This window comes from Grammomys surdaster, unplaced genomic scaffold, assembly GCF_004785775.1.
Source record: "Grammomys surdaster isolate TR1022 unplaced genomic scaffold, NIH_TR_1.0 125977, whole genome shotgun sequence".
Lineage (NCBI taxonomy): Eukaryota > Metazoa > Chordata > Mammalia > Rodentia > Muridae > Grammomys > Grammomys surdaster.
In genome coordinates, this window is record NW_021620793.1 from 1,653,269 (window position 1) to 1,675,433 (window position 22,165).

At 56.1% G+C, this 22,165-nt stretch overlaps 1 protein-coding gene across 2 annotated transcripts; it reads left to right on the forward strand.

The window, feature by feature from the left end:
• The first annotated feature begins 1,706 nt into the window (after nucleotides 1-1,706).
• Atp13a2 (ATPase cation transporting 13A2) lies at nucleotides 1,707-21,365 on the forward strand. Of its 2 annotated transcripts, none has more exons than XM_028753954.1 (29): nucleotides 1,707-1,817; nucleotides 6,695-6,789; nucleotides 6,898-7,080; nucleotides 8,311-8,369; nucleotides 8,466-8,580; nucleotides 8,835-8,914; nucleotides 9,880-9,957; nucleotides 10,100-10,169; nucleotides 10,779-10,913; nucleotides 11,005-11,071; nucleotides 11,149-11,280; nucleotides 13,335-13,490; nucleotides 14,457-14,567; nucleotides 14,791-14,837; nucleotides 14,918-15,106; nucleotides 15,805-16,011; nucleotides 16,411-16,500; nucleotides 16,581-16,740; nucleotides 16,850-16,970; nucleotides 17,082-17,206; nucleotides 17,633-17,793; nucleotides 17,915-18,031; nucleotides 18,384-18,463; nucleotides 19,002-19,154; nucleotides 19,302-19,398; nucleotides 20,085-20,308; nucleotides 20,400-20,551; nucleotides 20,721-20,890; nucleotides 20,972-21,365. In XM_028753954.1, the coding sequence occupies exons 1-29, from the start codon at nucleotides 1,808-1,810 to the stop codon at nucleotides 21,107-21,109; spliced, it is 3,522 nt and encodes a 1,173-aa protein (XP_028609787.1). In that variant the 5' UTR covers nucleotides 1,707-1,807; the 3' UTR covers nucleotides 21,110-21,365. The 2 variants fall into 2 exon arrangements, with proteins under 2 accessions (XP_028609787.1, XP_028609788.1); XM_028753955.1 differs by having other exon boundaries at nucleotides 20,795-20,890.
• Nucleotides 21,366-22,165: the final 800 nt, after the last annotated feature.

Here is a 22,165-nt window from a genome sequence, read left to right on the forward strand (position 1 = left end):
GGTCCTACCTCCCTTTGGCCTCCTGTGCAACATCAAAGCCAGCCAACCTGTATAGGGTGCCTTGGAGGCCCTGGCGCATCCGCTCCTGTCCATCTATGTGAACACTTTTTGTTTTATTTATTATTGAGACAAGGACTAGCTATTCGGCTGTGACTAGCCTTGAATTCCTAGAGATCTTCCTGCCTCTGGCCATATCTGGCCTTGGGAGTCTACGGGAAGTGTAAGCTTCCTCTCCTGATATCTATCCAGTAGTATCAGGCTTTAGATGAGTGATCTTGTGTGGCACTTGCAACAAGCCATCATTGTACAGGTCAGAAAAAGAGGTCCTAGGGCTGGGGAGATGGCTCAGTGGTTAAGAGCACTGGCTGCTCTTCCAGAGGACCTGGATTCGATTCCCAACATCCACATGGCAGCTCACAACTGTCTGTAACTCCAGTTCCAGAGGATCCAACCCCTCACACATGTAGTCACATGTAGTCAAACACTACTAATACACGTGAAATGAAAATAAATAAAATTTTAAAAAAGAAAAAAACAAAAAGAGCTCCAAACCCAGTGAGACGGATCAGGGGTAAAGGTATCTGCTGCCAAGTCTGAGGACTTTTCAATTCCCAAGACCCACAGGGCGGAAGAAGACGACTGACTCCTGAAAATTGTTCTCTGATGTGCTGTGGTGCTCCCCCAACGCGTGCGTGTGTGCACGCGTGCACACACACACAGGACAAATTAATAGTGCTGTTTTGTTTTGTTTTGAAGAAAAGAAAAAGAGACCCAGGAAGGTTCACTGATCCACCCACAGTCACACAGCCTGGAAGAGACGGAGGCAGGCTTGAATCTGCACGCCTAAGGCTTAACTCCTGAGGTGTGCACCTGAGGCTGTGTTCGTGGGCACTTTCTCTATCTATTCATATGTTCTGCTTGTCACATTTTGGATCCATCTGCTCTGTCTCAGGACTGTTCCACCTGTGTCTCCCAGCATGCCCCCCTGTTTGTCTGTCAGCAGCCTATCTGCCTGCCTGTCTTTTTGTCTGTTCTGTCTTCCAGCATATTGGTTTTCCGTTTGTCTGTTCTGTCTGGAGACTGTCCCACCTGTGTCTCCCAACCTCTCACTCTGCCTGCCTATCTGTTATTTGTCTGTGTCCTGTATGGTTGTTCTATATGGAGGCTGTTCCAATGGGGTGTCCCAGCGTTCCCTTATGTCTGCTTGTCGGTTACTTCCCTGCCTCTTTGTTGTCTGCCTGGTCTCCCAGCCTGTGCCGTTTCTCTCTTTCTTTTCCTTCCTTCCTTCCTTCCTTCCTTCCTTCCTTCCTTCCTTCCTTCCTTCCTTCCTTTCTTTTTTTATGTCTTAGGAGCCGTCCCACTTGTGTCTTCCCGGCATCGCCCTCTGTCTGCCTGTATGTCTGTCTACCTGTCTCGCAGGCTGTCCTTTTCTTGTCTGGGGACTGTCTCCTCCACTCCCCGCTGCTTCCCATCTCTTCGCCCTTCTCTCCATCCCGGGGCTCTTGCCTCCACCCACGCTGCTTCCAGTATCAGGATCCCAGCGCGATCCGGACAGAGGCCAGACTGGAACTACAAGTCCCGGCAGCCCCCGCGGGAGCGGCGTACGTAGGCGCCGTGGAGGGGCGGGGCTTGACGGCCGCAGACTGACTGCGGCACCGTTCCAGTCGCCGTCGCGTCGTGCAGGTGCCGCCCAGCCCAGCCCCTCCGCAGATCGCCGCAGCCGGCGCCTCCGACCGAGCCCCGGGGCCTCGCACGCCGAGCCCAGGCCGCGGGCCACAGCGGCCGGCGATGAGCGCGAGGAGCCGAAATGAGCGCAGGTGAGCGGCGGCCGGTCCCTCCCTTCGGGTCTCGTCCCCAGGCACCCAGAGGCAGATTTAGGATGCCGCTGTGTACATCCTGGGCCAGAGGATCCCTAGGGTCGGGGCTTCCTGTCCTCCCCATCTCCTCTGAATGCATTCGACCCTGAGTTACAGGTCCCGGTGACGGACGCTGTGCACCCCCGTGGGGCCTCTGAGCAGCACCCATATGTATTACATGAACAGGGAAGCCAGCTCTCTGCCGGGCGTGGATGGGAGCCCTGAGGCACAAATGCACTCCTAACCCCAGCCTCAGAGCCCCACAGAAAGCTTGTCAGTGGCCAAGTCTAAGGACCACATCCTGCATGACCCCAACAAAATCCCACCAGATGCAGATGCCTGCTAACCTCCGGGTGCTAGCATGCCCAGCCTTCAGTCTCTGTCTCTCAGCATCTCTCTGGCCCAGTCCACAGCTTCCATCCTACAGTGCCTTCGGCGATGGATGGATAAGAATAGGGGGCGAGAATTCAGCTTGTGATAAGAACAACGTCCGCCTCTTATACACCAGATCCCTGGGTCTGTACTTGCAAAGTCTCTAGTGTCTAGCGTCTAGAATCTACATAAAGACCTTCCAGGCGCACACCCTCCCAGCTTGGTGGGAGCCAGGAGCTCCTGGCCATTGGGGAGCTACCAGAAGTAGATACTGATGCCTGGGACCACTGACAGATAGCAGCGGGAAGCTGGGTCTTCCGCAGGAAATATGAGGTTCCCAAATGGCTTTGACTCCCGCCCCTCTGCTCTGCGGCTGCCCCAGGGCTGCGAACTGGGCTAAGCCTCGTCTCTGCCATGCATACCTGTGTGTTGCTCTTTCTCTCTTGGCCTGCTTTTTCTCGGGCTTTGTGTTTGGGTTTCTGGCTGGGTGCTGAGAAGGGTGTCAAACCTGGGCCTTTTGCTCTATTGGAGCTATATTGCAATCTTTGTGTTATTTTATTTGTTTATTTTTATTTTTTAAAGATTTGTTTTTAAGTTTTTAATTGTGTGCGGTGGGGGAGGGGGTTATATTAGGTTGTGAGCACCTAACATGAATGCTGAGAAGCAAACTCAGACCCTCTAGGAGAGCTGACTGTACCATGAGCTATCTCTCCAGCCCCTATTATTTTTATTGTTTAAGACTGGGGTCTCATGTAGTCCAGGCTGGCCTCAAATCTCATATGTAGTCACAGATGACCTTGAACTAATCTTTCTGCTTCCATCTCTTCTGTGCTGGTATTACAGTCATGGGCCACTAAACCTAAGCGCTCATTTTAAATATTTGATCATTCGTGTTACTATTTTGTGTGCACAGGCACACACTTTCGCCCCAGCCTGTGTGTGTGGGTCAGAGGACTTTTCCATCATGACTCTAGGCGTGGAACTCAGGTCATGAGGAGGCTTATGTAGCCAGGGCCTTTGCCTACTGAACCGTGTGGCCACCACCCCTCCCCCATTTTAAATGAGAATCCTATTCTATGCTTTTCTCGAGGCAGCTGGCAGTGGGGGTGAATTAAAGGCCCTGTTCATCTCAGCCAAGCGTGCCAGCTTCCCCATTTGAGGTCATACGATTCAGGACCTGACTCTTCACAGTCGGGTTCCCCTGTTTCCCGTCTCTGAAGGGAAGGTTTCAGCAGTTCCTCCCTGGGAGAGCTGAAATGAACTACAATGTTGCCACTGCTGAGGGAAAGGCACTGGGGCTGCCTTGGCTGTGACACAGGAGAACTAGGAGAGCTTAGAGTTTTCATCTCCCAAAGCCCATGGCCCGAGCAAGCCGGCTTGAGGTCTCCTTACCAGCGAGTCCTGGAACACCTTCTCTTGACGGGTGATCTGTGGCTAAGCCTATCCAAGTGCTTTGAAGATATCCTGTGTCCCGGACAGACAGTGCACCCCTGGGCGTGGCCCTCATGGACGCCCTAGGGGTTTCCTTAGATGTGACTTCTTCCTTTGGCAAGCTCCTTTGCCCTCCTTCCTGAGGCTGCGAACATCCTTGTGAAATAATGGGATTGGTGATGGACCCCGAAAGGAGCTTTCCAGATTACCTCCCAGGGGTTGACAATCAGGGAGAGGTTAGAGACGACAGTGGGTGGGTGGGCAGGCAAAGGCGGCTGGTCCATGCTCTTCTTCCTCTGCAGTGCTTGGGTGTGAGTTCTTTCATTCAGTGCCAACTGTGAGCAGGTCAGGAACCAATGAGCATGGGTGAGAGCAGAGGCAGGACTTTGAAAACAACAGGCCCATTCCATTCTCCAACCCCTGGTAGAGTGGCCATAGGAGGCTCAGCCCTTCCATTCGTAACCACAGTAAGAGGCCACCTCTCTACTGTTGGCAGGTGGAATCAATCCAGTCAGGTGATGCACTCAGGGTTGGCTTTGTGACTTCTTTATCAGCCTGAGCCCTATCTAGCTGGTGCCCCAAGGGCCACAAGCTACAGGAAGGAGCTGGAGGCCAGCACCCCTGCAGGTTTCTGTCTGGCTGATGAGAAAGGACAGAGGCCGCCACGCCCCGGTGGGAAGCCACACAGCTGGCACCAGCCTCAGACGCCCTCTAGGCTCCAGCTGACGCTCACTCTTCTCTTCCTCCGTGTTTGTGCGGGGTTGCTGCACACACATTCATCTTAGAGATTGGAAATGGAAGCCCAGAGAGGCTGGGGCACCTGCTTTATGAATCACAGTTTGGCAGAGAGTGCAGTTGATGACGGAGACATTAAATGTGGCTCTTGGGCAGCGTACCTCCCCATACCTGTTTCCCAGCCATAAAATAGAGACAGAAGTGGTACCTGTTCGGTAGAGTAGTGTGGAGGAAAAGGCAGGTGATTGTACAGCCTGGGTCAGCCCTTTGAAACCCTGAGGTGCTGTTTCCATAGCCCCCATAGGGCTCTAGCAGGAAAGACTGGAGCTACTGGTGGTGGTGGACCTAAGACTGTCTTCCTGAACTTCCTGTCGTGAATTCAGGCCCCTCTGTGAGAGCCAGGCTACTCCTTGGGACCATGGGAACGACATGATGTTCTTCCTGGTTGGCTCTGCCCTCATGCCAGCGTCTGTGGTTCTGTGGGAGGGCCCAGTAGTGGGGCTCTGGTACAGCTATTTTCTGGGTTCCCAATTTAAAGAGGCCTCAGATGGCGTGGGACACACTAGTGCATATCAGTTCCCAGCTGTTCCATGTTGGAGTGAAGGAAAGCCCAGGATGCTTAGTGCCCCAACCCCAGTTCCCTGTGAGCGGGCATCCATCCTAGGAGTGCCTCTGGCACATGGGGCATATGCTCTTCTTTCAGTCCTGGTTGCCACACCCAGATCTGCCTCTGCTTTTTGTTTTTTGTTTTGTTTTTTTTTGTTGTTTTTTTTTTTTGTTTTTTTTTTTGGTTTTTTTGAGACAGGGTTTCTCTGTGTAGTCCTGGCTGTCCTGGAACTCACTCTGTAGACCAGGCTGGCCTCGAACTCAGAAATCCGCCTGCCTCTGCCTCCCAAGTGCTGGGATTAAAGGCGTGCGCCACCACCGCCCAGCTTGTTTTGCTTTTCAAGACAAGGTTTCTCTAGGTTGCCCTGGTTGTTCTGGAACCAGATCTGTAGACCAGGCTGGCCTTAAACTCATAAAGATCAAGTGCCTCTGCCTCCTGAGACTACAGCTGTATACCACCACCTCCCAGCCTAGATTTGTCTTTGTGTAAGACCAATAGATCCATTGTTTAATTACAGAAATAAGCAAAACCAGTCTGAAAGCAGCCTGCCTGGGCCTGCCTCCCCAAGCTGCCACATCCTTGCTGTGTGATCTTGGCCGCGTCATTTAACCTCTCCCTGTTCTTTAAAAGGGAGAGGGGAGGCTGGGAAGATGGCTTGTGGGCCAAGTACAAGTGTGAGGTCCTGAGCTGGGATCTCCTGCAGGAACATAACAAAAGCTGGTGCCGTGACACACACTTGAAATTCTGTCGCTGTGGGGACAGAGACAGTGGATCCTGGGGACACTCTCTAGCCAGCCTAGACTAACTTGTGAGCTTGGGTCAGGGAGAGACCGTGTCTCAAATGAAGTAAGGAGCAGGAGAATAGAGAAAGATTCGTCACGTCAACTTCTGCACACTTAAGCACACACAAAACACAGCCACACACAAAACAGTGAGAGACACCTGGCAGAATTATTATGATAGCCTTGTAAGAAGGTCTGGGAACAGAAGCACACACATAATCAGCTATCCCGCCTCAAGCATGGGAGGCTTGCCCCCTGCCTCTGAGCCACAAGCCCCGCCCAGCTGGTCAGGACTCTTTAATGGTCCAGGAGAAACTGCAGGAGGCTCCGCCTCTAGGGACCGAGCAGTCCAGAGACTAAGGGATGCTGGGACTACAGCAGCTGCCAGAGGAAAAGTTGGGCTTACTGTATAGAAACTTCTAGAAGGACTCCTGCCCTGTTGCGACCACAGTCCTGTAGATGAGGAGGCGGGAGGAAATTAAGTTCCACCACAGCAACCTGGTGCTCATCTCTGCCGCTGACAGGGTCGGTGTGGACTTGACTTTATAGGGCGGTGGGCACCAGGTCTAAATGAGAACAGCCCGGCCCCTGCCCACGGGAAGGGAATGTGGGTAAAATACAGTGCCCCATGCAAGCAGGAACAAGACGCACCTGTGCAGGGCAGTTATGTGCCTCCAGCTCTGTCGAGAGAGCACACTCGTGAGAACTGTGAGCCATTCAGTTCACGGGCTCAGAAGGCCTGAGGACAGAGTGACCAGGTTTGCCAAGCTTGGGGAAGGAAGAGGAGGCCTGGAGTTGTGGCCTCGTGCTGGAGTGGCTTGTCCAGCTCCGTAAGGGCCTGGGCTCCATCCCCAGCGCTAAACGAGAAGAGAGAAAATAGAAACGAAAATATTTCTATTTTCCGTCCACAGACAGCAGCCCGCTCATGGGCAGCATGCCCCCCAACTATGGGACCCTGATGACAGGGACATCAATCGATCCCCTCAGCTCCTCAGTTTCATCCGTGGTAGGTGGTGGTGGGCGGAGTGGCACTCGGCCTGCCCCAGCACTGTCCTGACATCTGTTCAGCCCCTGCCTGCCCCAGCTTCATCAGCCCTGTCCCCTGCATCCCCAGAGGCTCAGCGGCTACTGTGGCAGTCCATGGAGGGCCATCGGCTATCACGCCGCGGTCTGGATGCTGGCCGGGATCCCTTGGCTGCTATTCCGCTGGAAGCCCTTGTGGGGCGTGCGCCTGCGCCTGAAGCCATGCAGCCTGGCCCACGCCGAAACACTCGTTATAGAAATAAAAGACAAAGAGGTGAGTGAAGCCACCGGGGCCGGGGGGCCTGAGAAGGAGTAACGGGATACTGGGGTGCTGCGTGCATCCACCACTGGGCCTTGGAGCAGGGTGGGGAGGAGGCAAGCCTTCGTCTTCCTGTTTGTACCTCAGCACCCTAGTCTGAGCAGTGGACAGAGGCATGGTCCGCTGGGCTCCCTTACACCTCTGTACCTTCTTTAGAAAAGGCTTCATTAGTTTTTGCAATCAAAGTCACATAAATAAGACTTTACCTGGAGATGGCTTCTGTCGCTGTGGTAAATACCATGAACAAAAAGCAAGTTGGGGAGGGGAAGGTTTATCTCAGTTCTAAGTCCACACCACAGTCCATCTTCAAAGAACTCAAGTCAGGGACCTGGAGGCAGGAACTGAAGCAGAAGCCATGAAGGAGCCCTGCTTGCTTCCTGGCTTGCCCCTCATGGTGTGCCCAGTCTGCTCTCTTACACCATCCACAGGCCCAGGGTGGCACTGCCCACAGTAGGCTGGACCCTCCCACACAATCGCTAGTCAAGAAAATGTTCCACAGGCTTGCCCACAGCCAGTCTGTGGGGACACTTTCCCATCTGAGATTCCCGAGTCTCAAATCACTCTAACATCTGTCAAGTTAGAATAATGGGTAAGGGTGCTTGCCGCATACGCACAAGGACCCAAGTTCGAATCTCCAACTCCCAAGTAAAGAGTTGGGGATAACCGGGCAGTGGTGGTGCACGCCTTTAATCCCAGCACTTGGGAGGCAGAGGCAGGTGGATTTCTGAGTTCGAGGCCAGCCTGGTCTACAGAGTGAGTTCCAGGACAGCCAGGGCTACACAGAGAAACCCTGTCTCGAAAAACCAAAAAAAAAAAAAAAAAGAGCAGGCTATGGTTGCCCAAGTGCCTATAATCCTTAGCACTGGGGAGGGCAAGCAAGGACAGCGGGCTCTCTGGGGCCTGCTGACCTCCAGGGCCAAGGAGTGGCCCTCTTTCAAAGTAAGGCAGAGATCGATAGAGTAAGACACTTGACACTCTACCCTGGAGTCTGTGTGTGCAGGCAGGTGCACTGCCACACACGTGTGTAGACACTGTGGTCACATGCACAGAGACTTTTGGGTATGATGTGCTGTCTGAACGGATAGCCCTGTTTCTTTGGCTTTCCCCAAGGCCACCTGGCTAGGGGACCGGCCTGGCAGGATGGAGGCTCTTTTGAAATGCTGAAGTCACACCTCTGTGTTCCAGGGTAGCTCCAGACAGCTCTTCACAGTCCAGGTGCAGACTGAGGCTGTCGCCAAGGGCAGGTGAGACACTGGGTGTCCCTTCCCTGTTGGAGGTGCGGGGGATGGGAGATCTGGGGCACCCCTTGAGCTGCTGAGTAACTCCCAAACCCTCCCCAGCCTGCAGCTGCCCCCACGGCCCCAGGCAGAGGATGGGCGGAGCCAGGTGGCTGTGGGAGTGATTCCAGAGGATGCATGGCAGGACACCACCCAGCTCCACAGGCAGGAAGAGGCAGTGAGTGGCCAGCGGGGCTCTAGACCTGGCCTCACCCTTCTATGGGCATCAGGTCCCACTCTCTGTGGGAGGACTGGGCTCATAATTCCGTGTCCCTCTGGGTCTCTGAGGTCCCAGACGTCTGTGATCCTATCTGACTTTCAAGCTTCTCTTTCCTGTGATGCTGTCCTTGTCCCTGTCCCCTCCCCACCTTGTGTATGTGGCTACTCCTCGGCACCAGGCCACCTCCCACCGGCCCGTCCTCTCTCACCCAGAGGCAGGTACTGCGCTATTACGTCCTCCAAGGCCAACGCTATGTCTGGATGGAAACCCAGCAAGCCTTCTGCCAAGTCAGGTAGAGGCCCCAGGCATGGCCACACATTCTCCAGCAGGGTGGATTGGCACCAGGGCATGATGGGGCTGGGCTAACCCAGGCTACCTTTGGCTGCCCTGAAACCTTAGGCAGTTCATGAAGCGTCTCTCAGCTGGGAGCTGCTTCCTGTAAATGGGGGGTGAGGGGGGGTGAGGATCTGTCTCACCTCATAGGGTCATTTAAGGTACACTTGCTGGGTACTGCACCCCACAGTGTGCTTGAGTTGAGTCCGTCAGAAGCAGGGTTCTAGATGAGGGGAAGGAGGCATTAGACCCGGGACAGCACTGGGAGGTGGCGGAGGAAGTTGCCAGGCCTTGTTATTACCAAGAATGTCAGGAACCCCTTGACCAGCGTGGAGCATGTACCTCAGGGATGACAGACACGGCCCCTGGGCTCCCACCCATGCGGGGTTGTGTGCTGCTCCTGGGGAGGAGGGTTCAGCCACATTTGGCTCATTTTGCCTCTTGTCATGCTTACCCAGCTGGGACAGTCCTCTGGTAAATTGGGGTGTTTTCAGGGGAAGAGGGGCTCCACCAGCCTTTGCTGCGTGGCAGTGACAGGAACAAAGCTTGCCAGCGTGCTTGTCACTTAGCGTTTTTACCTCAGCGACCCACAGCCTGATGAGGTGGGCGTGCCTAGTGCACCCATTTTGCAGTTGAGAAAACAGAGGCCCAGCAAGGTTAACTGCTTTGCCTAAGGTATCGTTGGTGTAAACAGTGTTTTGTCACTGATCTTAGCACACCCATCCCCCACTGCTGGCATCCCTTAGTGAGGTAGGTGGTTTGTGGCCTGGTCACAGGAAGGGATAAGCTGAGTTCTCTCCTCTGGGTTTAGTGTGACCGAGAGGTCCTGATAGCCCTGGAGCCCCAAGTTCTCCACCTGTTAAGGATGGGGTGTGGAGCTCAGGCTCCGTCACCCAGACAGTGTCCCCTCTCCACCCTCATCAGCCTGCTGGACCACGGTCGTACTTGTGGTGACATCCACTGCTCGAGCTCTGGCCTCAGCCTCCAGGACCAAGCTGTGAGGTATTTGCCGTCCCAGCCCTGCCCTTCCTTCCCACACGCCTATCTTCCCGGTGGTGCCTTCTCGGGACCGCGGTTTCCTGATGGGAAGTGGGGTCTCCGGCCCCCTCCCCCCGGGACAGCTCAGTGGCCTCCCTTCTTACAGGAAGACCATTTACGGCCCCAACGTGATTGGTATTCCCGTCAAGTCCTACCTGCAGCTACTGGTGGATGAGGTAAAGGACCCCGGTGTCGCCCACAGCAGCTTACCCGAGTAGGGGTCAGTGTCCTCCTCAGCCTGAGAGACCAGGTTGAGGATAAGGAGCGTCCAGCGCAGAGCCTGCAGCAGTGCCGATGCAGACCCATAGAGTCCAGCGCAGCCTCAGGCAGGAAGCCTGCATTAGGGCCCAGTCGGCTCTGTGGAGCTGCTTCTAGCCGACAGTCCTGTGAATAAGAACTGTTCACCCAGAAGGAACCCACGCCTCAGGGCAGAACAAGATATGGCCAAAGGGATCTCCTCGCCTTCTGCAAACCACAGCCTGACACTCAGGCACTGTGTGGTTTTAGGCCAGTGACTTAACCCTCCTGTGCCCAGTAGGCCTGTGGTGGTAGCTCCACCTTGTGGAACTGTTCTCACCATTGTGTGACACTTAGAAAGTGTGGCAAGGGTCTGGGGACACATGCCTGTGTCCCCCTGGCTGCAGCTTGGGGGATGTCAGGTAGAAAAGGGGAGTGGGCTTAGGCAGGCGACTGGCTTGGCTTTGCTCAGGGCAGCCACCAGCTCTGTCTCCAGTATCCCGGCAGCCCAGGGATGCAGTTGATGCTGCCCCTTGTCCCTCCTCCAGGCACTGAACCCCTACTACGGGTTCCAAGCCTTCAGCATCGCCCTGTGGCTGGCTGACCACTACTATTGGTATGCTGTCTGCATCTTCCTCATCTCAGCCATCTCCATCTGCCTGGCTCTGTACAAGACCAGAAAGGTGAGGGGGGATGGCCTGGCAGGGCTGGACAGGGTGTCTGTCCCCAAGGGGCTGCCACCCACTCAGCTCTTCTCGTCCCTCTGTCCCACAGCAAAGCTTGACTCTGAGGGACATGGTCAAGCTGTCTGTGCGGGTGCAGGTGTGCCGACCCGGAGGAGGTGAGAAGCAGGTGGGGGGGAGGCTGGGAGGAGGGGGCAGCGGGGCAGCTGACCTCACAGAACCCCATGTTCCACAGAGGAAGAATGGGTGGACTCTAGTGAGCTGGTGCCCGGAGACTGCCTGGTGCTGCCCCAGGAGGGTGGGGTGATGCCGTGTGACGCCGCTCTGGTGGTCGGGGAGTGTGTGGTCAACGAGAGCTCCCTGACAGGTAAGCCCAGCCCGGCACGTGGCCCACTTGCCATCTAACCCTCTGCCTTTTGCTAGAAGCCTTCGCTGAGTTTTTCTTTCAAGTAACAGTTGTGGCCCCGGCACTCCCCAGCCACATGCCTTTAAACACTCAGTGCCTCAGTTTCCCCAGCTGTAAAATGTGGTTGCCAGTCACTCCGGGGTAGAGCATACAGAAACTGTTATCAGCATCTACCAAGCAGCTGAGATTCTGGCCCGTGAGCCACAGTCCCTGCTTGTGCCCCGTGTCTCTTCCACACGCACACGCACATGCACATGCTGCTACTGCAGCTCGTTCGGCTGTGTGGTGGGCTTACGTCCCGTTTATCTCAGTTTCTTGCGTCATATGTATGTAGTCCTCCACACGCTGCCTAGGAGGTCCTGGTGGGCCGGGACTTATGTACTCCTGAGTGTCCATTAGTGTGGATGGAGCCACACCTGCTTCTCTGTGTGTATGAGATCCGTGCGCTAGCCTGTCACAGGGCTCGAACCTGTGATCCCAGCACTCGGGATGTTGAGGCAGGGGGATCACTAGGTCCAGGTCAGCTGAATTAATGGTGTGATAGGAGTGGACGTTTGTTTCCAAGGGAACTTCTGGCTTGAGATTTGTTGCCATTCTTGTGCGTGTTTGTGACACCCGGCCAGCACTGGCTGTGGAGTCCATGGCCTCTCCCACGGAGCTAAGCCCCCACTGCATTGTTCCAACTTTGTATTTAAGCAGAGTTGCCCAGACTGTCTTTGAATTTACTCTGTAGTCCCAGCAGACTTCAAACTTGTAATCCTCCTGCCTTAGCATCCTGAAAAGCTAAGATTACAGGCTTCCCACCAGGCCCAGCTTTGGGTTTTACCTGTGTAATAAATTAATGAAAACAAACATGATTGTAACCCCAGCACTCAGCACACAGAAGCAGGGTTACTCCAAGTTTGGGTCTAGCCTAGACTACACAATGAGACTCTAACTCTAAACAACAACAACAAAACACCCTCAAAACACAAAACAAAGAGTCAAAGGACTAGGTGTGGTGGCACACACTGACAGTCCCAGCACTGGGATGTTGAAGCAGGAGGGGCCAGGAGTTCAAGGTCATTGACTATATAGTCTGAGGCTAGCCTGGGCTATATGAGACTGTATTAAAAAACAAAACAAACCTCTGGCCCCCATGGACTGTCTCACACCTACCTAATCTTAGGGATGCAGAAAGGCTGAGTTCCCCCAAAATATGCACATTATAGATGTCCAGTAATCCCGTCCTCACAGGAACTCCATAAGGGATCTGCTTTCCCAAGCTGGCTGCCCAGGGCTTTGTAGAAGCCCACACAAATCTTATTAGATGCAAAGTGGGCGTACTGGCACACACTTTTAATCCCAGCACCCAGGAAGCAGAGGCAGGTGAATCTCTGTGAGTTTGAGAACAGCCTGGTTTACGTAATGAGACCTTGTCTTTTTTTTTTTTTTTTAATTTATTTTATATATGTGAGTATACCGCCGCTGTCGTCAGACACACCAGAACAGTGCATCAGATCCCATTACAGATGGTTGTGAGCCACCATGTGGTTGCTGGGAATTGAACTCAGGACCTCTGGAAAGGCAGTCAGTGTGCTCTTAACCACTGAGCCATCTCTCCAGCCCCAAGAGTGTGGCCAAGTGTTGGGGCTCAGACCAGGCATTCCAGCTAAGTCAGGAAGATCACAAGTTCGAGGCCAGCCTTGTTACATAGTAAGACCAGTCAAAAGTCAACAAAAATAATGTGTCTGTTGTGAACTAACGCCAGGAGAAAAGCTCCCTAAACATCAGCCCCAATATACTCTCAGGAGCTGGCCCAACTACCCAAAGCAGGTTCCTAGGAGCACATGCCTCCCCTCGGGATTGCCTCACGGTCTCGCACTCTTTGCCCTTCTGGCCTATGTCTCTCTCACTGTCCACCCAGTCACACAGTTAAGTGTGACTGCAGAACAGCTGTGGACAGCTCCTAGCGCTGTTGGTGGGAGGGAGAACCCTGAAGGCCTCTTCTGGGCCTCACACCATGTCCCTCCCAGGGGAAAGTGTCCCAGTGCTGAAGACAGCCCTGCCCGAGGGGCCCAAGCCCTACTGCCCAGAGACCCACCGGCGGCACACTCTCTTCTGTGGCACCCTCGTTCTGCAAGCTCGGGCCCACCTGGGACCCCGTGTCCTAGCAGTGGTGACTCGGACAGGTACATAGCTGGAGGTGGAGAGGAGTGCTGAGTTCAGCATATGCAGGAGCCATGACACAGGGCAGGGCGGGACCTGGAGCACCCCACCCCCTCTGCCGCTGTGGGATTCTTCTCACACCGAGTTGAGCCTCTAGGTCCCAACTGTATGTGTGTGGGTGTTTTGCTGTATGTTTGTCTGTGCGTATGCATGCCTGGTGCCTGCAGAATCCAGGAGAGGGCATTGGATCCCTTGGAGCTGGAGTTACAGAAGATTGTGAGTTGTGTGGATGCTAGGGAATGAACTTGGGTCCTCTGGAAGACCAGGGACTGCTCCTAACCACTGAGCCATCTGTTCAGGCCTCATGTCTTCCTCTTAGCAGAAGTCAGGCAGACCGTAAGCAAGCTTTGCGGTGTTTGTAGGAGAAAGCAGGGATCCTCCTGGGGGGCTGGGAGGGGCTTAGTTTTCTCTCTCGATGTAAATGAAACCACCCATTTAAGAGGCTGTCTGTTAATCTCCTATGGGGACCCTGCCCAGTGGCAGCAGGTGGTGGCTCATGCCTTAATCCCAGGCAGAGGCTAGCCTGGTCTACAGAGCAAGTTCTAGGCAAACAGGGGCTACATGGTAAGACCCTGTCTGAAATAAAATTCTACAGGGGATTGTGCGTTTATAATCCCAAGTGCTTGAGAGGTGGAGGCAGAGGGGTCAAAAGTTCAGGTCCAGCCTGGGCAATTTAGTGAGACTCCCCCAGTCAGAATAAAGAGAGGGCTTTGGAAAAGTGAAAAGGATGTCTAAACGGAAAAGGGTCCAGTCCCTGAACCACAGAAAGCAAATAATTAAAAGACCTCTGGGGGGGTTGGGCAAGCTTTGGGAGTTGTCATCTGTGACCCCAACCCCGATATCATGAGCCCAGGGCCCAGGCAGTGTGTGAGGAGTGGGAGGAGCTTGCCCTAACCCCTGTCCCTGCCTGGGCTTTCTGTCTGCCCCAGGGTTCTGCACAGCCAAAGGGGGCCTGGTGAGCTCCATCCTGCACCCAAGGCCCGTCCACTTCAAGTTCTACAAACATAGCATGAAGTTTGTAGCTGCGCTCTCTGTCCTGGGTGAGTAGGCCGAGTACTTACTTCACTCTGCTGACAGCCCCAGCTGGGGTGGGTGGGGTCCCGCTTACCTGGGTGAGTGGGCCGAGTACTTCACCCTGCTGACAGCCCCAGCCGGGGTGGGTGGGGGTCCCGCTTACCTGGGTGAGTGGGCCGAGTACTTCACCCTGCTGACAGCCCCAGCCGGGGTGGGTGGGGGTCCCGCTTACCCCTGCTGTCTCCCCAGCTCTGCTCGGCACGATCTACAGTGTCATCATTCTGTACCGCAACCGGGTAAGCCAGAGGCCGGGCGGGCCTGCCAGCCTGTGGGACCTACCCAGCTCCACCTCTGGGTTCACAGTGTCTCCTACCAGGTGCCTGTGAGGGAGATCGTGATCCGGGCTCTGGACCTGGTGACGGTGGTGGTACCACCCGCCCTGCCGGCCGCCATGACCGTGTGCACGCTCTATGCCCAGAGTCGACTGCGCACACAGGGCGTCTTCTGCATCCACCCGCTGCGGATCAACCTGGGGGGCAAGCTGCAGCTCGTGTGCTTCGACAAGGTGGGGCCTGGCTGGCAGGACTTGGGGGACTGGGCACTTGAGCGGATGGCCTGCTGTACCTAGATGTCATCCAAGTGGGGAGCACTCAGGGACTGCCCTTCACAGCCAGCTTCTACCTACTCTGTCTCATGCCTGGCAGATAAAATGCCTGACATTTAATTGTTGAAGAACCACTGTGGGGCTGCTGTGCTGGGCACTCGAGTCACAGCCCTGGAGTCCAGTAGGAACCAGCAGGGGTTGGTGTGTGTGCGTGTGTGTGCGTGTGTGTGTGTGTGTGCATGCGTGCGTGTATGCGTGTATGTGCGTGCGTGCGTGCGTGCGTGTGTGTGTGTGTGTACGAGCACACTGAGGACAGCGAGTATTAATGGAGTCCAGAGCCATCTTGATGGCATGACCAGTTTCTCCCAGTGAGCTCTCCCATGATGAGGAACAAGCATGCACAGTTCTTTAAGGACACTGACCTGTGATGTCAGATGGAAAACACCAGCCGAGCTCCATCTGATGGTCCATCAGGGCCATGAACTGAGCGAGGAGAGGGAAAGGGGTCAGACTCAGGGGTGTGGAGGTGACTCCAGCAGGGACACAGGGTCCAGGACAGGCCTCCTGTGGCCCTCGCTGTGGGACTCGCCTGACTTGAGTGTGGGGACCAGCTGAGCAAGGCCCGACTCAGCCAAGGACTTGGCACTGTCCCCTTGCAGACAGGCACCCTCACAGAAGATGGCTTGGATGTAATGGGGGTGGTGCCCCTAAAGGGACAGATCTTGCTGCCACTGGTTCCAGAGCCCCGCCATCTGCCTCTGGGGCCCCTCCTCCGAGCACTGGCCACCTGTCATGCCCTCAGCCAGCTCCATGACACCCCGGTGGGCGACCCCATGGATCTCAAGATGGTGGAGTCTACAGGCTGGGTAAGGAGGCCAAGCAAGCCAGACCCCTGCCTCGGGACAGCTAGGCCTAAGGAATGCTACCTTGTATCTCCCCCATGGTCTCTGTCCCACCTGTAGTCACTCTCAGACGCACACTCTGTGTGGGGCATCCACTCTCTGCTGGTTTCCCATTGTGTGTACCTTCTCTCTGTCACTACTGCCATCTCGGTCACTACTGCCATGGCCCTAGACTAAGGTTGACATCTGCTTCATGGAGATTTTAATAACTTGCCCGAGATCACTCAGCAACTTACCAGTGGGACAGCCGAGTGTCCATTTGGGTCTTACTCCTCCAGTCAGGAAGTCTTCCATGAGTCTAGTCCTGCTGGCCCTGTTTCCCAAGGCCCTGGGTCCCAACCTCCTTTGTTTGTCCCCAACCAGGTCTTAGAGGAGGGTCCAGCTGCGGGCTCAGCACCTGGGCGCCAGGTCCTGGTGGTAATGAGACCCCCACCCAGGGGGCCTCAGCAACAGGTAAGTGGCAGAGTGAATGGAGCTTGGGGCCTCGGGAGTGAGCCCCTCAGCCAGCCCCTCAGCTCTCCTCCCTCCCACAGGAAGAGTTACCAGAGCCTGTCAGTGTCCTCTGCCGCTTCCCCTTCTCCTCTGCCCTGCAGCGTATGGACGTGGTGGTGACATGGCCAGGGGCCACCCAGCCTGAGGCCTACGTCAAAGGCTCCCCAGAGCTTGTGGCCAGCCTCTGCAGCCCCGAGACAGGTGAAGGAGGCAGACCCAGAGTCCGCTAGTGGGTGTGAGGATCGAGTGGGGGTGGGTTCCAGTCTGTGAGACACAGCCCCCCTCCCCACTGATAACTCTCTCCCCACAGTTCCCAGCGACTTTTCTCAGGTGCTGCAGAGCTACACAGCTGCTGGCTACCGAGTTGTGGCCCTGGCTGGCAAGTCACTGCCCATTGCACCCAGCCTGGAGGCTGCTCGGCAACTGACAAGGTGAGCCCAGCCCCACAGTATTTGGAGGGAGGTGCTAAACCCAGGCAATTGTCCGTCTGGACACTGGCAGATTCCTGCTTGGCCTCTGACCTGGAGATGCTAACCCTCTAGGGACACTGTGGAGAAGGACCTGAGCCTCCTGGGGCTGCTGGTCATGCGGAACCTACTAAAGCCACAGACGGCCCCAGTTATACAGACTCTGAGGAAGACAGGCATCCGTACCATTATGGTGACAGGTATTATGGCCCTGGGGATCCATGAGGAGGGCACACCCTGTTCTGTCCTGATGAAAAGTGGCTTCCCAGCATCCCTTGCTGCTGAATCCTTTTGGAGCAAGGATTCCCACTGGAGCAAAAGGGCCTTCGTGGGCAGTCCGTCTGTCTGTCCCACACACCCCGGCCCTGTGCTTGCATATGTGTGCCGTGCCCCAGTCTTGACATGTGAAGTGCAGAGCTGGAGTCCAGCCCCCAGCCGCTCCTCTGACTCTCTGGTGGCTCAGTTTGCCATGGAGGGAAACAGTCCAGGAGCGTGGCTAGTTGGCTAGTTTGCCCTGCTCAGCCATGGTTGACCGTTCTCGTGGATGGTCTACCTGTAAGGGTCAGGGTGGGGTCATGATGACGGGCCCTGGACAGTGTTAGACTCTCACCCTGCCTCACCCCTAGGGGATAACCTGCAGACAGCAGTCACTGTGGCCAGAGCTTGTGGCATGGTGGGCATCCAGGAGCCCCTGGCTATCATCCATGCCACCCACCCCGAGCAGGGCCAGCCTGCTGCCCTCCAGTTCCTGCCAACAGAGTCCTCTGCAGTCATGAATGGAGCAAAAGTGAGACGAACCCCCCAACGCTGGCTGTGCCCCACCCAGTGACCCCATTCCTTGTCACCTGACCCAGGACCAGGCTCCCGGGAGGGAAAGGGTTACTGAGCTGAGTTTCCTGATTCCCTAGGATTCTGTCCAGGCCACAGGCTGTCCCATGCAGCTGGAACCCCAGTCCTGTCACCTGGCCCTCAGTGGGTCCACCTTTGCTGTCCTTCAGAAGCACTTCCCCAAGCTGCTGCCCAAGGTACAGCTGCCCGGGGAGGGGCCTTGCACTGCCCGTGTGTGTGTGTGTGTGTGTGTGTGTGTGTGTGTGTGTGTGCGCGTGCTGCCCAGAGAGGGACCCTGCACTGCCCGTCTGTGTCTGCACTGCCCGTCTGTGTGTGTGCACTGCCCGTCTGTGTGTGCGCTGCCCGGGGAGGGGCCCTGCACTGCCCATCTGTGTGTGTATGTGTGTGTGCACGTGCTGCCTGGGGAGGGACCCTGCACTGCCCGTCTGTGTGTGCACTGCCCGTCTGTGTGTGTGCTGCCTGGGGAGGGGCCCTGCACTGCCCGTCTGTGTGCCAGGCGATGTGTCAGCCCTCCCTCTTATGCCCCAGGTCCTGGTGCAGGCCACCGTCTTTGCTCGCATGGCCCCAGAGCAGAAGACAGAGCTAGTGTGTGAACTGCAGAGGCTTCAGTGAGTTGTGTGGTGGGGACACTAAAGGACTCGGAATGAGCATGAGCGTGTCCCTCTGTCCACCTAACCTCCTCGGGGATTAGTGACCCTTCACCTTTCAGAAGCACCCAGAAGCCAGACGTGCTGGCATATGCTGTAATCTAGCACTTGGAAAGCAGAGGCAGGAGGATTGCTGCTAGTTTGAGGCCTTTGTGGACTCTGTAGGGAGACTGACTCAAACAAGCAAGCAAAAAACCAGAGCTGAGGCTGTCACTTAGTGTGTTCCAGGGCAGCCAGGAGTACCCAGCAAGGGCCTGTCTCAATAACAAGCAAATACAGCTCGTTATACAGCCCACCTAGGCTGGGCTGGAACTGTGGTAGACTGCCTACGTAGCATTTAAGAGACCTTGGGATCCATCCTGAGCACAGTAAAAGATAGGTATCCAGGCAGGCTCCCCTGTGTCTGTCATGCCAAAAATTTACCAAGTGCCCTCAGTCATTAGGCTGGACTCTCCCAGTAGCCTGTGGAGGCTCAGGCCGTGCCTGTCCTTTCTGTCAGGTACTGTGTGGGCATGTGTGGGGATGGAGCCAATGACTGTGGGGCCCTGAAGGCAGCTGATGTGGGCATCTCGCTGTCCCAGGCAGAGGCCTCAGTGGTCTCTCCGTTCACCTCCAGCATGGCCAGTATTGAATGTGTGCCCACTGTCATCAGGTAAGACTAGTGGGGCCTGTTAGGAGGCGGGGCCTGTCAGAAAGGAGGCGGGGCCTGCCAGGAGGCGGGCCTGTCGGAAAGGAGGTGGGGCCTGTCAGCAGCCTGAGCCAGAGAGGTGATATCCCTCCGGTCTGTCTTCGTCCCTAGGGAAGGCCGCTGCTCTCTGGACACTTCCTTCAGCGTCTTCAAGTACATGGCCCTATACAGCCTGACCCAGTTCATCTCTGTCCTCATTCTCTACACGGTGAGCATCGGTAGAACCGCAGACCCCACGCCAGTACCCCACGAATGCCGCACCAGGGAGAAGTCAGGGCAGCGTGGCTAGGAGCCCAGTGCCTTCTGAGATGTGTGACTACCATCTGCCTGCCTGACTCAGGCAGTGAAGCTCATGGGGTTCTAAACCTTTGACAGGGGTCCTGAGACGTGAGGCCACTGGCTTGGGCTATCAACTAATTCCTGAAGCGTCCAGTCTGTGCATGCGTGTGCGTGTGTGTGTGTGTGTGTGTGTGTGTGTGTGTGTGTGTGCATCCCAGGGTGTTGTACATGGTAGAATTAGACCCTGGGCAGAGTGACCCGGAGCCAAGTGACCCTGCCCTGCAGGCCCTCCCTTCCCCTGCTCTGCTCAGAGCATGCCCTGTTTGTCTCCCCTGACGGAGGAGTGATGAGCCAATCCACATCTACCTCAGGGTTTCTCTAGAGCAGAGACAGTGTGGCCCCACGGGCCAGCCCTCGTGGGTTTTGCTGTATGTAAACAGCCTTCCGCAGGAACTTCAGACTAAGGGCGGGGACAGCATGTATCGGATCACTGGGTCACGCCTCCTAAGGATGCTGGGTCAGACAGAGGGCAGGAAGGGTTCTTCCCCAGGCTCCATGAGGACTGGGTCTCTGCAAGAGCTGGTCCTCAGCTTCCCCTGGCCTCTCCTGCCGCAGATCAACACCAACCTGGGAGACCTACAGTTCTTGGCCATCGACCTGGTTATCACCACCACAGTCGCGGTGCTCATGAGCCGCACGGGCCCTGCACTGACGTTGGTGCGAGCACGGCCGCCAGGGGCGCTGCTGAGCGTGCCTGTCCTCGGCAGTCTGCTGCTGCAGGTGGCCTTGGTGGCCGGCATCCAGCTGGGGGGCTACTTTTTGGTCATAGCTCAGCCCTGGTAAGTAGCAGAGTCCCTGGTACCAGCCCTGCCCCTGCCTCTGCCTCTGACACCTTCACTCTTTCCCTAACCCCACTGCTGTGGTCCCCAGGTTTGTGCCTCTGAACAGAACTGTGCCCGCCCCGGACAACCTGCCCAACTACGAGAACACGGTGGTCTTCTCTCTGTCTGGCTTCCAGTACCTCATCCTGGCCGCAGCGGTGTCTAAGGGGGCACCCTTCCGCCAGCCGCTCTACACCAACGGTGCTGCCGCGTGGGGGGCTGGGGGTGGGCTGAGGGGTGGCAGCCGGGATGGAGAAGGGATCCTGAGTAGAGTGTGCATTTGGTGTGTGACTGTGTGTGCGTGCATGTGTGAGTGCATGCATGCGTCCCAGGGTGCAGAGCCATTGCTGACAGACTCCCCCACCCCCAGTGCCCTTCCTGGTGGCCCTGGCGCTCTTGGGCTCTGTCCTGGTGGGCCTCATCCTGGTCCCCGGCCTCCTGCAGGGGCCACTAGGACTGAGGAACATTGCGGACAGTTCCTTCAAGTTGCTGCTGCTGGGTCTGGTCGCCTTCAACTTTGTGGGCGCCTTCATGCTGGAGGTAGGGCCCACACTGATAGAAGCTGTGGGAGGGATGTGGGGGACCAGCTGTCCCTCCACACCGTTCCACTGCCCTCTGCAGAGCGTGCTGGACCAGTGTCTCCCAGCCTGCCTGCGGTGGCTGCGGCCTAAACGGGCCTCCAAGAAGCAATTCAAGCGGCTGCAACGGGAGCTTGCTGAACGTCCATGGCCTACTCTACCCGTCGGCTCCGTGAGGTAGCAGCCTTGGAGGGCGTACTGAACACTGGATCTCCCTGCCCCTGAGCCACGACTGGAGCTATCTCCAGAAACAGTACCAGTCACCTCCCACAGCCCCGAAGCTGGTTGCCGTCACACTCCTTTCTGGACACACTCACCTGGGGAAGTGCTGACTGCTGTCTCACTTTAGACCATCCTGTGTAGAGACAGCAGCTACCAACTCCATCCAGAGCTGTGGGTCACTGTAGCAAATAAAATGCTGGGTTCCTGTCTTGGCAGCACTGGTCTTGTATCCGGACACTGGTGTGTCCCACTGCCCAAGTCCCATGCTCACACTGGATACCTGTCTCTGACCTGACTGTCCTTTTCATCCGATAGGATGCTTCCCATAAGTGGGGTGTATGTTGTACACAGCTTAGCCTTTTATTCATGCGATCTTGTGCCCTACAACTGAAGGCCCAACCCCATTTTATAGATGGCCATGACTAAACTGAGGCTTGAGGTCACAAGAGTGGGCGCGCTGGGTCTGACCTCAAGTTCCCTATTCCTGAACCTCCTAGCCCTGCCCACAGGAGAGAGGAGCCATGGGCTGGCCTCAAGATGGGGCTTTGCAGAGCCTGAGAGCCATCTCACTGAGAGGTTGTCCTCTCTGCCACTCCCACATCCCAGGATGTGTTTGTGGTCTGGTTCCTCAGATAAAGGCAGGCTGTCAGCCCAGGCCTCCCAGCCAGAACCACAAGCCCTGTCCCCTGGGAAGGGTGGGTACATCTGACTTCATCCCACCAGTGGGCTGCTGGCCAGGTTCTTCTGCTCTGGGGATGCCAGTTGGCTTGGCTCCTGGGTAGGGAGGACAGGGAAGAAGGGCCGTTTCCTCTTCCTCGGCCTCCTCCAGCCTTGATCCCGGAAGCCTAATGCCATACAGGCCACTCAAAGCTCAGGGTATGGTGGGTCAGTCTGGGGTGAAAGGCTTACCCTGGTACCTAGTTCCAGCTGGGCCATGTGCTGTGGTGGTGGAGAGGTCTGTGTCTTAGTCCGTGTTCCATTGCTCTGAAGAGACAGGGTTTCTCTGTGTAGCCCT

What these genes read in the sequence shown, in the direction of transcription:
- Atp13a2 (XM_028753954.1), top strand. An exon ending in GAGGCTGTCGCCAAGGGCAG is followed by an intron (nt 8,370 to 8,465) that starts GTGAGACACTGG and finishes AACCCTCCCCAG; the next exon opens with CCTGCAGCTGCCCCCACGGC. An exon ending in TGGTGGAGTCTACAGGCTGG is followed by an intron (nt 16,012 to 16,410) that starts GTAAGGAGGCCA and finishes GTCCCCAACCAG; the next exon opens with GTCTTAGAGGAGGGTCCAGC.